Source organism: Hydra vulgaris, chromosome 10 (genome assembly GCF_038396675.1).
Source record: "Hydra vulgaris chromosome 10, alternate assembly HydraT2T_AEP".
NCBI classification, from domain to species: Eukaryota; Metazoa; Cnidaria; class Hydrozoa; order Anthoathecata; family Hydridae; genus Hydra; species Hydra vulgaris.
In genome coordinates this window covers 811,414-827,500 of record NC_088929.1, presented here as the reverse complement: position 1 = coordinate 827,500, position 16,087 = coordinate 811,414, and the positions used below count along the sequence as shown (strand labels likewise).

Genomic DNA, 16,087 nt, shown 5'->3' with positions numbered 1-16,087 from the left:
CATAAATAGTCCAAATGATGTGTTTTAAGGTGTTTCTTCGCAACCTTTAAGAATCGATACAGAAACATTATCAGTAGTGCTATTTTCTACAAAGTTTATGGATAACTCAAATTTTCAAATGCTTTCTTGATTGTAATAGTGTTGCTGTTACTTAATTGCAATATTTTGTAAAGTACATAAACATGTTTTGAGAACGAATAAAAGAAGGATAAAAAAGTTGAATACTATATCTTAGAAACATTTCTTCATCATTTATAATTTTAATAAAACATTCCACAAGCTTCGTTTTGTTTTCTTTTATGCAAGTAACTATGTTTGAAAGAAAATTCCGTTGTGTTTTTCAAACTCTTGGTATCTGTTTAAAACTAATTTAGCGAAGTTAAATTATTTAGTTTTGGCAAGGTTATAAGGTCTTGAAGTAGAAAAAAAATGATCTTATTCGCTTACACTGGGCAACAAAAAAATATTTTTTTTTTGTATCTCAAGCAATTTTATTCAAATTATACTAATTTCGGGCTAATAAAAAAGAATATGACAACGAAAATATTTTATTAGCTCTAGTTTCTAAGATATACAATAGCAATAAATTTTTATTTCACTTAATTTGCAACAGAGCAATATGACATATAATTTACATATTCTAATAACATTTAAATTACATTTGGTTTTTTTTTATTACAGATATATTCTAATAGTTTTACATAAAGAAATCATGATCATCAAGTTAATAGGGTTAAAGATGCCTATGGGGTATCGTCACAAAATCTTTTTGCTTACCTTTTGTAAACTAGTTCTGGAGCATCCCTACACACAAACCAACAGTAATCTGCAAGCATGGCCTCATTTCAACGACCCTGATATTACAAACAGCTCCACAATTTCGAGGGGAAGAAGTCTAGATGTGAGTGGAGGAAATGAATCTTAAGGGACATGTTACATCCAAGGTAATGATATTTTTGCAGAAGTACTGCTACCAATTGAATGTAGTTATAATCTCGTTTGTTGCCTAAAAATCCACTAATCACTCCCTTTTGAGCTTCCCAAGTTTCCTTTTCAGGCCCCTTCAAAACTTCGTCAAATGCAGAATCCTTCATAAGATGACGTATTTATGGCCCAACAAAAATACCTTCTTCAACTTTTGCATCACTTATTTTTGGAAACTTATTTCTTAAATACCTAAAAGCATGTCCTTCTTTGTTCATACCTTTGACAAAAATTTTCATCAAACCCAACTTAATATGTAATGGTGGAAGAAGAACATCTTTTAGATCCACAAGTGGTTCAGCAATAACATTTTTTTCTTCTGTGTTGAGATTTCTTGCAGACCAGTCTTCTTTTATATAATGTGAACTTCTGTCTCTACTGTCCCACATACACAAAAAGCAGCAGTATTTAGTATACCCTAATTGCATTCCTAAAAGTATAGCAATGACTTTTAGATCACCACAAATTTTCCATTTGTGTTTATTGTAATTAATTGAGTTGAGGAGAACTTTCATGTTTATATAAGTCTCTTTCTTGTGAACTGCATGGCCAATATTAACAGAAGGAAGACGGTTTCCATTGTGCTGTAATACAACTTTCAAGCTTAGTTTAGATGAGTCTATGAATAATCTCCATTCAATTGGATCATAGTTCAAATTAAGACAATGCATTAATCCAAAAACATCAATGCAAACAAGATTATTTTTTTTCTCAAAAAAAAAAAGCAGATTCTGCTGCCGTTTTCTGTAAGGTGAAACCTTGACATCAAGTTGGAGGAGATTCCACTGCTTTAGTCTTGACCCTAGAAGTTCTGCCTTTTCCTGTGACAAGTCCAGATCTCGAACAAAATCACGTAATTCTGCTTGACTCAATCTGTGTGGCACAACATCTGTTAACACAAAATCAGGATCATTTGATGTGGAAGGCTTGTTTTCTTCTATTTCTACTTCATTTTCTGCTTCTAACTCACAACTTTGTGGTGGAGTAGCAACTGGTAAATTATCTGAATGATTTGTAAAATTTTACACTAGTAAATAAAAAAATAAAAACAAAGAATAGATTAGACCAGAAACTTTAGCAAACACACATAACTAGTATCACAAGTTTTAAACATGAACAAAACATTTTGGATAATCAAAAACAAAAATTATAAAAAAAAATGAAAATTTCTACCCTTGCAATGGTTGAATAAGCGATCGCGATTTACAAAATCTGGAAAAATATATGGTCTTTAAAATTTTAGTTTATGCAAGCCGTTTCCTTTTTTTTAAAGAACAAATTGTTAGCGAAAAAGTTATAAAAAACAAAACAAAACAAAACAATAAACTTACGATTACAAATGCAATAACACTCCAGTCACTAACTGCATTATATAAGTAATAAAACTATAATAGTATTATTATTTTTATAAAGCACTTATAACTTTTAAAGTTCATTTATTGTTCAAACAACATTAGTAATTCCAAACTTTAATCAAAGTAAAAAACATCTGAAAAAATGAAGTGGATAATTAAATATTATTAAAAACTTCATGAACTTCTACAATACACTTAAACAATTTCATAAAAGGATTTAGCATTATGAAACGTTACGAACAGTCCGAAAAAACGCGCGCTAATTTGAAAATAAACCAATAAAAAGTTTTTTTTGGTTGATTTTTAAATTAATCATGCGCTTTTACGGACCATTAGCAGCTTTTTTCGTAATGCTAAACTTTTAATAAAGTGCGTTTTTATGAAGTTGTTTAAGTTCTTTAATACGTTATAAATATTATTTAAATATCCACTCTATTTTTCTAGATGCTTTTCTACTTCAATTAAAATTCGGGATTATTTATGTGGTTTGAACTAAGAATGAATTATAAAAGTTATAAGTGCGTTGTAAAAGTATTACACTTATATAGTGTTATTACTTTTATAATGAAGTTACTAGAGTGTTATTACTTTTGTAGTCGTAAGTTTGTTATTTTATACTTTATAACTTTTTCGCTAACAAATTTAAGTTGATTGCCCTTAAAAACAAAGTACACGGTTTCGCATAAACTAAAATTTTCAACACCAGATATTTTTCCGGATTTTTCATTTCGCGATCACTTAATTCAACCCTTGCCTTGAGAGAAAATTTTTGCTTTTATTTCTTAAACTAGAGCTAATATGTCATTTTTAATGTCATTTTCGAATTCAGCAGATGGAAATGCATAAGAAATAACTAATTATGGTTCCGATACAAAATCACTGTTGGGCAGTGTTATTAGAGGAACAAACTATTTTCAAAACTATAATTAATCGGTGTGCATAGCAGCGAACATAATGGGCATTATGTTCACTGACCCTAACCCTGAGTTGATTTCAAAATGCAGGTACAAGAATAAGTTCCATTTATTTTTTTTTGACACCGGCGATTAGCTAATATTTTGTTTTTTCTTAGGTTGCCATCAAGCCGTCTTAGCGACGTAAAGATCCCATTACACCGTAATTTGTAATTTTTAGCGGATTTTTTTGTTTTTGAGTTTGTATGCAATGGCTGATGATTGCCGTATAGGCATGAAACTTAAAGTGCAATAGAAAAAATTGTTTATTCTTCGTTAATATATATGTATATCGCTCTATTTGAAATATCTTTTTAATATTGTGCACTCTCTTACGACTATGAGTTTTGCTTCATTATTTTAATACAAAACAGTCTTAAATATCGATATATATATATATATATCAATATATATATATATATATATATATATATATATATATATATATATATATATATATATATATATATATATATATATATATATATATATATATATACATATATGTATATTAGGGATATGACAATTTTTAAAGACCATACCCCTATGTCATTTTATGTGGAGTTTTAATTCAAAGATCAAGAAAAGTTCAATGGCAACATTAAAAAAATGTCACCCCCCTTATTCAAATTTATAAAAATATATACAATTATACATTGTACAAAATGGTTTTTTTAAGTCAGAAATACAAACATACAGGTTTTAGTGTTCATTTGTCAAAAGAAATCTAATGTTAATTTTTTCAATGCTTTTGCACAATGGAAGTAAATCCTGCAGAACTTTATATGCACTTCAGCACAAATGTTTGACCTTCGAGTTGGGATTGGAGTCAGCTCAACCGATCAAAAAGTCCTTAAAGTCTTTATTGCCTTTGAGTGATCTTTGCAAGCGGCTGCCAAATTATTGTAGTTATCCTGATTATAAACCTGAGCAGATGTCACTCCACGTTCCACTAATAAAGTCACATGATGACTGACCTTCGGCTGACTGTCGAGATTCTAGAAGTAAAATATAAGCTAGCAAAGCATAGATTGCTCGGCTATTCCATCTTGCATTGCTTATATTTGGCAAAGTTCTGAAATTTACTTTAGGGAAGCATCCTGTTTTCTTAAACTGTCTGTAACAAGTGATCAAGTGATGAAGGAAAGCCATATCATCTCTCCAAACAATTTCTTCATCTTCCTTCAGAGCATCTCCAGAATTGTTAAAAGATGCTTTCAGTTGCTGGTACTCTTCTGTTATTCTGCTAATGAACCAATAATAGATTAGGCGAGGTTGTTGCTGCTTTAAAATAATCATTCATCGCATGTTTTAGTAATGCATCAAAATCATGATGCTGGCATCAAATATAAAGAGATTTGTCTAATCCAAGCTTAACAAAATGGTTCTGTAGTAGTTTGACTGCCCCAACAGATTTTCCTGTATTTGCCGAGCTTGTATCAGAAATTATTAACTTAATTGCAGGCGATAACTTATATTCATCATAATATTCAACAATATTCCATTGAATATTGTTTCACCTTTTCCAATGATCAATGCAAGAACTGCTAGTTTAACTTCTCTATTTCTTTTTTTAAAACTACAAACTGGCACTCTGTATTCTTTATGTGCTTCCCATCAAAGCGCAAGCTCCAGTTTTCGTTTCTAAGTGTTTCAATAAAATGTTCTTTTAATTTTTCTCCTCCTTTTATTGTAGCCTTGTAAACACCACTTTGACTTGAAGTTGGAATAGAAATTCCATCTTTTGCAAGAGTTTTGCAGACTGTGTGTGCCTTCTTGAACTCAGTTTTGCTTTTGTCACCAAATTTATTGCATAATCAGTTTTTTGTCTTTTACATGTTGTTGGAGTCTCTGAATCTTGAGAACCACTGTCAGAATCTTGTTTTTCTTCTTCAGTGCTAAAATGTTCTTCATCTTCACTGCTTAAATCATCCTTAGTATCTTGACTGACTTTTTGACTAATCAACTTTAGTTTTCTAGGATGAACTCCTTGTGTATCTTGATATGTGGTGCAGTAGCCAGCTCTACCATTTGTTGACATCTGAAGATTTTAGAAGGCTTTATCTTCCTGGCACAACCATTCTCCATTTTCATCAGTTACGTTGAACAAGTTGGTAAAGTCTTGTGTTCCTGGTTTTCTGCTGTCTTTTTCATACTTGTTTATTACATTCTCAATTTTTCTTTCCACTGTAGATTTGCCTTTTTGAATTGGAAGATTCAGTTTTTTCCATAAGATTTTTACTTCTTTGACCTCTCTCAAAGAAGTCAAAATTTTATCACAACTCTCTCCTGTCTACTTTTCACATTTGCAGCCAAACACTTAAATCTGTCCAGGATATGCTGTTCTGTTGGCATTTTGTTCATTTGATCAAGACTGCCAACAATCTTTTTATACTTTCTTGAATTCTTGGCTGTTTCAAACCTCACCAAATTTGATTCCCATAGTTTTTTATTCAAATCTGAAGGAAGACTATTTTTAGACATCTTGACTAAAGTCTTGTCGAATTATAATTTGAGTGTAAATTTAATTATCTACAATTAAACAAATCTTATGAGTTTAGGTTATCAAAAGAAGTTTATAAAATATCAAAAGTCAGGTGATGATAACAAATATAATATATATTATGAAATATTATGTAATAAGATGCATACATTTAGCAAAATCACACCAGCAATAAACTGAAGCTGTGATACCTTAAACTGTACTGTATCTAACAATAGATACACTATGAGTCATAAAAAAACATGCCACTGAACTTATTGCAATAACTTTGCTCATTGTGAACCGATTTTAAAAATGGTGTCTTCTTCAAGTAGAGAACAAGAACAATACCTGGCTAATATAAAATATTACTTTTTAAATTCTTCTTTATTGTCTCAAGCTAGAATTTTTAAACTAATTTTAACTTCTATATAAGAAATCAGACAATTTTTCTGTTGTTGAAGTTTCGAGTGTTCGTGTACAGTCAGTTTTTAGAATTGGGTCGCCATCAGACGAATGTTTTCCTGCAATTCAATTCTTAACAAAACCTGAAATTTTGTTAGGCATCAGACCAAATTTGACAAAGTTATGATAAAAAGTTCAGTGGCATGTTTTTTTATGACTCATAGTGTACATGGGAGAAAACAGTTTTCAGCTTAGGGGGGTGAAGTTTTTCAAGATATAACAGTTTCAAATGGTATTTCCAGTTTTTAAGTGTAATTTCTCCACTCATAGTGGCATGGGAAACCAAAAATTGCCAAAAAATATTTTTAGTCATACCTCTAATGTATATATATTACTTTATATATATTATTTTATATATATTATTTTATATATATTATTTTGTATATATTATTTTATATATATATATATATATATATATATATATATATATATATATATATATATATATTATTTTATATATATATATATTATTTTATATACATGTATTATCTATACTAAAGTTATTGCAATAAGATAACTTTAAACTAAATTGTAACAGTGGGATGAATTGGAAGCAAATTTTATCAACTGTACTTTAGCTGAAAAGGGCTCTTAGTAATAAACTTATAATCGATAAAATAATAAAAAGTGTAACAATACAAATCATTGAATTCTCTGAGTTTTCAGTAGCATGAGACTTGAGGTACCTTATAGAAATGCCATCAAATGAAAATTATAGCAATTGCTTTATTCGCCTTGCAACAAACATGTGTTTGCAGGGTAAACCCATGGATTTAAAAAAAGTACAATGTTAATAGTAACAAAACGCACTACTTGGTATTAAAGTCATTTCTTATTATTTTACCTATCATTAAAGTCATGTCTTAGCTCCTCAAATGCTATTTCAAAAGATGCATATGCCGTTTTTTGAAGTGCTCTCAATACATATATCCTCTGACTCTCTGAAATGCTTATTTTTAACACTTCTCTACTCATAGCACGCAAAACATGAAATAAGCATAAAAGCAATACTGCATTCGGAAAAGTTGTTCGCTGAGAGTCACGCTTAGTCACGTCCTTATCAGAGAATTTAATGACTGTATTGTTACACTTTTTATTATTTTAGCCGAAGGTCAGTCATTACAGGTTTACATAAAGTTTTTTGATAATGGCGAAAGGATCAACAAAATCAAAAAAGATCACAACGAAAAAACTTTTTGATTAATTCATACACATTACAAGTTTTAAGCATGAATTTTTTAAAGGGTGATTTCATATTACAACAAATATTTTACTTATTTAAATCCATTGTTCTTAAATAAAACATTTACAATGTCAGTTTTGGGGCTTAATGATAAGACTAAATTTGTCTTCTTCTAGCCCCGGTCATGTAATTATTTTTTTATAAGTTACGACTGTAAATTTTATCGGCAAAGTGTAAATAAAATAAAAGTCATAAATAATAGTAAATTTCACAAGATTATTTACATTGTCAAAGATTCTTTAACAATTTCATGTAATTAAAGATAAAAACTTAATTTCTATTTGTAAGTATACATAACTTAAATGTGTATATAGTTTTAGTTATTTGTCTTGTGCTTTAACCCAAGAAAAAAAAAATTGTAGAAAATCTTAATAAAATATTCTGATTCTTTTATTTCTATGGCTATAATAAATATCTTACATTTTTAAATAATCTAAACTTAGTATATTTTTTTAAATAGCACCTTTTGAATAAATCAATTATTGAAGCTGTATTATGAAATTTAACATTACCAGCAGTGGTACAGATTTTGCAATTAAAGGACAAAATTTTCTTTATATCTTCTGTTTTTTAGATTTTTGTTCTTTTGTTGTATTAAACTAATAATAATATTGACTAGTTTTAATGTTTACTTGAAAATCCAGTTGCTGATAAAATATACTTTAAAACTTGTGTTTGATGTTTATCATCATGGTTGAAATTTGCTCTGATTCAGTGTCGGTCTAGTTGGCTACTTTAAATATAGATTAACTAAACTGTCAGCTAAAAAATTTAAATAATCATTGAAGTTTATTACATAAATTATCTTCAATGGTTGATTCATTATGGAATAGAATATAATAAATAAGTGATTTTGAAAAAAAATGCTTAAGCAATTCTTATTGAGAATAAAATAAGAATTTCAAAATTACAAACAATTTGTAACTCTTCTTATTTTTGTAGAAATGACAAAGCTTCCTTGTGTCACAATATATAACCTTGTTAAACATTGCCATCCATATGCCGTACATTCGCTCAATTAATACAAAAATCAAGGTCATCATTAATATAGATGAGCAACTGCTTTTCCCTTAAAAAAAAATTCTCCAAGTTTTTTAAAAAATAAAACAATATATACCTGAACAATTTAAATTACTAACAAAAGTTATAAAATGTAGAAGATTGTTGATTCTGAAAGAAATGCAAAACTTATCCATGATATTTTAAAATCAGTTTTCCAAACTGTCCAATTTCCTTAGAATTTCTAATTTTATAATAATATATTATACATTTTACCATTATTATACCTGTTTATAATTACAGAATAAATTGACTTGTCCTAAAAAATATTGAAAATTTCTAAAACTTAAAATTGATTTCTTTTTCCTAACTGTATCTTTAATGTTTATGCCAGACAAACATTTATAGAAGTAATTTCTGTTCGTTATTTTAAAAACCATAATCTTGCCATGTTCCTATTCCTATTATTTTATGTTCCTAATAACTACTGGGTATGTTTCTTATCTACATATTCAGTTTAAGAAACCCATATTAGCACTGGTAATGTTTCAATAATAATACTGTTAATTTTAACAATAAAATTCCAATTTTAAAAAGAGTATAAACAAATGTTCGTTTAAAACCTAATTTTTACAGATAAAATGTTTTTATATTTTAGAGTACATTATTGGCAATTTTATTACTTCATTGGTAAAGGGAAAACTGATAGCAGAGATTCCGGTTCTAGATAAAGAATACTTTGTTTCACTTGATTTTATTCCTTTTAAATTTGATTTTGGTTCACGCAATGTTATTCATTTCACAATTGGTTCTGATCATTTTAATTATGGTGATAAAACACTAGGAATCTGGTCAAATTCGCAAGGTAATGGCGTACTTGAAATAGCCTCTTCAATAAATGGATATGTGGATGTACATACTTTTTCAACAAATGCATTTGAAGTTAATCAATGGTCAAATATTGTAATATGCCAAGTTTTCAACGGTTCATTTTATATATACACAATTGTTATAAATGAAAAAGTTGCCTTTTCTATAACAAAAAATCAAGCTAATAGCTTTGGTAATGTCAAAGTATATGCTTCAAATCCATGGGCAGAGGCTCTAAACGGTTCAATAAAAAACTTGTTTGTTGTCAATGGAAATTCTAGTAGGTTTTTTTTTTTAACATTTTCATTAAAAATGTTTAAATTTAAAACAATCTAATTTGTTCTTTTTAAATAAAAGTAAGTTAAAAATAAGTAGTATTGATATTATTTTGTTAAAATTTTATTTAATTTTGTTTTGCTTTATCAATTGGAACTCTAGTGACTTTTCTTATCAAATACTTTTTCATTTAAAATTTTAACAAATTTAGAATAAATTTAATAAAAATTAGGACAAAATAAAATTAATAACAAAAACTAAAAATAAAAAGGCTTCTATTATTATTACTCTTATTACTATGTGCTGAATTTAATTTGATGACATTTTATTTTTTTCAGCCAAAGAAATGAAGCCTATTGTTATCATTACTGAAGGTATTATTTTCTTGTGTTGGTGGTATAAATGTTTCTCTTAAAGGCAATTTATAAAATTAATTCAACATCGAACAAAAATGTTTTGTGTGAAAGTTATAAAAATAAAGCGTGTTTAAAGCTTAACTAGTGAGCACTTTTATTAAATTTCTGTTTGCTGCGCAAGATAATTATAGATGTTTTTTTTTATTTTGTTCTCTGCTTTACCCTCGAATCTAGCTATTTTAATTTTATTTATGGTTTATTCATGCATATTTCCAAATTATGAATAAATACTTTTTATAGGAAATAGCAACAAACATTTAAAAGGTTTTGTCACATTAAAGACCAATTATCTGTACAGATTTTGATTTTGTATTAATTTATAAAAATGTCGATACACACGTGTACCGATCATCACAAAAAAATTAATAGTTTTGAAATCAACTGTAAAAGTAGCATGTATACTTCCATATTGTAAAAACTCTTTAGGACATTTTGAATTCTCTACCTTTTGTTTGATCAGTCTTCATACTATTTTAGCAATGTCTTTAATCAACAAACATCCGATCTTAAATCTAATAATTTACTAACTGACAAAATATGATTTCAATCTACTCTTTTACGGCTAAATTGCTAACTGTCGTAACTGAAAGACTTTATTGTGCATTTAATGGGGACAGCGAGGCTAGGACTGTTGCTCTTGACATATATAAATCTTTTGATAAAGTTTTGCATGTTGGTTTTTTCTGTAACGACGCTTCATATAGTGTATCTGTAAAAAATTTTGATTACTTAATAATTCTAATCTAGCCACAGTAATGAAGTCATCCTTGAATGCCAACACTCATTTATTTTCAACTATATTTAAAATATCTCATGGTTCTATCCTTAGTCCTGTTTTTTCCTATCTATATTTTAATGATTTTCCTGACAATCTTAAATTTAAAATGGCTCAATATTGCTAACGACCGAACTTTTATACTCCTATCTTGACATAAAGTCATCTCTTTTTAATTGCTTAGAAAAGGCAGACAATATTAAATTTGATCTCACTTCTGTAACTTTTTAGGCCTTGCAGTAATTTGTAAATTTTAACTCTAACAAAAATCAGTTTTTACAAATTAAATAAATTTTATTAAAGACTGAAAATTTGCAATCAAATATTTTCAAATCATTCATTTAAAGTAGATTTAATTGCTAAAAACTTTACTATATAGACAAATAGTCAATCAACCGTAGGTACAATCCATTACAAAGTTCCCGTCTGCTCAAGTTGGCACTCTTTATTATGCTTGTCAATTTTTTAATCCTAGCTGTATTCTTTACCTTTAATATATAAAATTTTTATGTGCTTTTGACAGTTGTTAAACAACTTGCCAACTCTGGAAAGAAAGTGGTTGTTCAATCATAAATCGCAAGTTTTTTGCTTTTCTAAACAACTGATTTAGCATATAGAAAGCAAAAGTTTGTTTGTCTCCCTAATTTGTTTTTCTGTAATTAAGCACATGGTCTACTGCCCTGCTGACTTCTTTACTGTCTTCTATGTCTAATGACTTAAATACTAAAAAGCTTTTGAAGATGTACGATTTGATTTTATTCAAGTTGTTATTAAATAACAGCTAGATGAGTAATGCAAGTTTTGGTCAATCAATGACAGCATAACTATTTTATTTTGCACATATTATTTTTTTTATGTTGTTTTAAAGTGGCGTTAGGCATTTAGTTTTGTTTTTAAATCTGTAAGATCGTTTTGCTTTTCAAATCTATCTCATTAAAAACTTTTATTGGAGCATTGTTGTTTTCAAACTAGAATATCTAATTAATTATTAGACTCAACATAAAAACTAAATGTTTATATAAAAAAAGTAAATAGAACAAAATTTTGAAAAGAAAAATTTGCATTTAGATTAACTGCATTATAACTCCGCTAAAATGCACTATTGAGCTAATCATAAAGTGTTGGTAATTAGTAAAATGTTGTAACATTTTTTGTAGTAATATTGCATTGTGTAGTAATATTTCTTACATTGTGTTGTAACATTTCTTGCATTGTGTTGTAACATTTCTTGCATTGTGTAGTAATATTTGTTGCATTGTGTTGTAACATTTCTTGCATTGTGTTGTAACAATTCTTGCATTGGGTAGTAATATTTGTTGTACTAATTTTGTTATGACTTTTTAAATAATGCACAATAGTATGCAAATATTGCTTTTTTTACTGAATTTTCTACTGTTTTTGAACCTTTGCACAACTTCACAAGAGTTACAAAAGCTTAATGTGCATACAGATTTTGAAACTATTTAAATAATGCTGTATAGTTAAAAATTAAATGTTACCAAACTTATAAATCCAAAAATATGTCGTAAAATAAAAAATTATCAAGGTTATTGATTTTAGACATTGAACACATTTATTACCTAAATATTTTTAGTCTATTAATTTATTTAAGACATATTTATTCTTTTATAATACTTTTTCATATTTTTATGTTTAGTTTCAACCTCAACTTCATACCCTACCAATAGTAAGTTGTTTGTAATATCCTTTGAATTCTATTTGTCTGCCTAGATAACAATCTATAAAATAAATTGTTTATATCATTTTATATTTCAGAAAAAATTTTATAAAAAATTTACAATTCTAAATTTTTTATTACTTTAGACAAATTGTCAGTAATCTATGTTGCCGCATTAGTTCCTGTTGTAACTGTTTTTGTTGCAGTTAGTTTTGTTATTGCTGTATTGAGATTTTGCAGAAAAAAATCCCAAAAGTCAATGAATCTCAATCCTTATACTATGGAGTAAGTAAAATAAGCTATATATATATATACATATATATATATATATATATATATATATATATATATATATATATATATATATATATATATATATATATATATATATATATACTGTATATATACATATATATACAGGCCCGTACCATGGGGGGTCGTTGGGTGCAATCGAGCCCCCTTTTTATGCAAAGTACCTTTTTTAATTTGACGCCAAAAATTATTTTAGACTCTTTTCGATGTCAAAATATTTAATCAAAATTTTTATGATAATTATTTAAAAAATTTGTACAAATCATTCTCATGAAATAATTTTTACCTTATTGTTTCACAAACGTAAGGCGTCATTACAAGTCATTGCATTGTGAAATCTTTTGTAAACGAAAAATGAAAAATACTCTCTCCAGAGTTTATACTGTAACTACAACTCTCTTCTAATACTATTTTACTTTTAAAAGCAAACGATATAGTTGACATGCCTAACCAAATTAGGAAATAAACAGCTGATAGAAAAAAGGTTCAGAATGCTGCAATGAAATACAAATCGTTAGCTGGATATTTTAAGTAAAAAAAATATTTTTATCTTCTTTTTACAATAATTAGTTCGTTCAGTTTGATATTACCTATATATAGATATTAACTAGATATATATATAGATATGATCTATTTTGTTATTACTCGTTTTTTATTGTAATGTTTACGCGAGTTTTTTCTAGTTCTGGTATAGTTAAGATCTGAAAGTTTATTACTATTAAGTGACGTTTTGTGACCAATAAAACAAAAATGTAACCAATAAAACATCACCCTAAATACAAAAAAAAGAGGAAGTCATTATAGATGATAATAATGTTAACAAAAGCTTGTCATGCGAAGTAGACCGATATGATATTGACGATCTCTTGCGCAGAAATCAAGAATTATCACCACATGAAATATAAAAAACGTTTACGAATAACTTAAAACACAAAACACATTTTTAAATCCCAAAATATTAAAACATGGTTGCAAATGCGCTTGTAAAGAAGAATATTTGCAAAATGGATTTTTCTACAGCAAAAGTGAAGACGCAGTCTATTGCTGATACTGCACTTTATTTCTAAAGCAGGATAAAATTAAAATCTTTCGAAGCTTTTGTTAACGGTTGATATAAAGAATGGCACAATGTTTGAGAGAAACAAAAATTGCATATAGCAAAAATTTTTTATTTTTTTTATTTTTTATTTTTCTGTTTATATAAATTACAATTCCCTTTCACAAAAAATAAAATATAACTACTAATGTATAAATAAAAAAACAGACAGGGGCTTAAAGAAGATATGGATGGCAAGGTACCAAAATAATCTTTTCAAAGAGCTCCTACAGATTATAAAAATAATAGTAATATATGGTTGATAAATCAAGTAGAAGTTTTAGGAGAAAAAAGAAGGAATAGTAGAAAGAAGATATAATATTTAAGAAAATAAATAGAGAAAAAAGATGTATCAGTCAAAAGTACAAACACCCTCAATTAGTCAAAAAAGAAGATAAAATATTGAAAAAGTGAAACATTTTTATTTAACATATATATATATATATATATATATATATATATATATATATATATATATATATATATATATATATATATATATATTATATATATATATATATATATATATACATATATATATATATATACAAATAGTTAAGAGAAGATATAGTATTAATAAATACTAATAGTCACAAACGGTCATAAAAAGAAGATATTTAAATACAAATTTCCAATTAAATATATATCATATTCAACATATAATATATGAGGATTACATTTAATATTTAAAAATGCAAACAGTTAAATAATCAGATATAATGCTTAAAAAACAATTTTTTGTAAACAAAAATAAAAATTAATCCAAAAGATTGAAAATGGAAGTTTTTGTTTGACACTGAAATGAATTTAAAGATTTTGCCATATTTAAATTGCCTTTCAGAAAAGAGTTCCATAGCTTGGGATCTCTATAAGTTATACTATATTCTGTGTATTTGCTTACTTTTTTAGGTAATTTATATGTGCTACTTTGATTTATTCTTAATAAATACTTCTCATTTAGATTTTTATTAAACTTACTTGAAAATATTTGAGGAGTTAGATTATTGGTATACTTGTACATAAAGATTAAGTGTTGGTAAATATTTATCTGATACATGTTCATCATTTTCATATCCGTCATTAAAGGTTTAGTGTGGTGCCGCTTTTTTTTGTTGTATATATTCTACAAGCATGTTTTTGTAAGGAAAGAATTTTTTTTAAGTTATGTTGGTTGACAACTTTCCCTCGTAATATTTGCATAAGTAATGTAACAATGGATTAAACTGTAGTATATAAGTTATAGACTATGTGAACTTATGTATGGGCAAGTGCGATACATCATACTAATGGTTCTACTAATTTTTGACTGTATATATTTTATATGTCAAAGCCATGGTAAATGATCAGTCACCATAACTCCTAAAAACTTTATTATATTTTGTTTTTTTAATTTGTTTATAGTTTATAATAAGTTTTTGCAGTTTTAGAGCAAGGTTTTCTTCTTGTGTTTTCTTATGAAACAAGGTATATTGTGTTTTTTGAACGTTAAGAGAAAGTTTATTTGATCTGAACCAATCAGTTACTTTTCTAATTCAATGTTCATTTCAGCATAAATTTGATTAACATTGCAGTTAGATAAAAATTGATTTGTATCGTCTGCAAACATGATAGCATTTAGTTTTACTGATGCACTATTTAAATCATTAATAGATACCATAAAGAAGCTAATAAGCTTATGACATTTGTTGTCGTTTTGAAGATGTCAAGACAAACCATTCCATTACAAAGCGATGGCACTTTAGAAAACTGACAACAAATGTACCCGTTCATTGCTGAAACATTAAGTGGAATAGTGCATTTGATGGTGAAACAAGGACTTGCATCTAGTGGAACTTATAAAAAGTGTATGGAAAACTCAAACCAAAAAGGTAATCCTGGAAACTTTCTTGCAATTGTGCAAGAAATAGCTCGCCATAACGCTGAACTTAATGCACATATACAAACACCGTTACGCAAAGATGACAGCTACCTTGGCCCCAAGAGTCAAAATGAATTTATCGATATAATTGGAAAGAAATGTATTCAAGAGCGGCTAGTTAATGAAATCAAAGCTACAAATTATCATTTAATTTTAGCAGAATAACTGCAAACCAACAAATTCTATCAGTACGATACAATAAGATACATAAACGGAGAAAAAGAAATAAGAAAAGTACTTCTTGACTTTTTGAATTTTAACAGGA

The 16,087-nt window shown here is 27.5% G+C and overlaps 1 protein-coding gene across 1 annotated transcript in view; it reads left to right on the top strand.

Moving 5' to 3' along the window:
• LOC136085710 (uncharacterized) overlaps positions 1-16,087 on the top strand; it is a 174,700-nt gene that overhangs the window by 125,809 nt on the left and 32,804 nt on the right. Inside the window, exons 15-18 of the mRNA XM_065807029.1 lie at positions 9,140-9,631; positions 9,966-10,001; positions 12,476-12,505; positions 12,643-12,781. Of these exons, the coding sequence (XP_065663101.1) occupies positions 9,140-9,631; positions 9,966-10,001; positions 12,476-12,505; positions 12,643-12,781 (697 nt within the window). The remainder of the gene's footprint in view (positions 1-9,139; positions 9,632-9,965; positions 10,002-12,475; positions 12,506-12,642; positions 12,782-16,087) is intronic.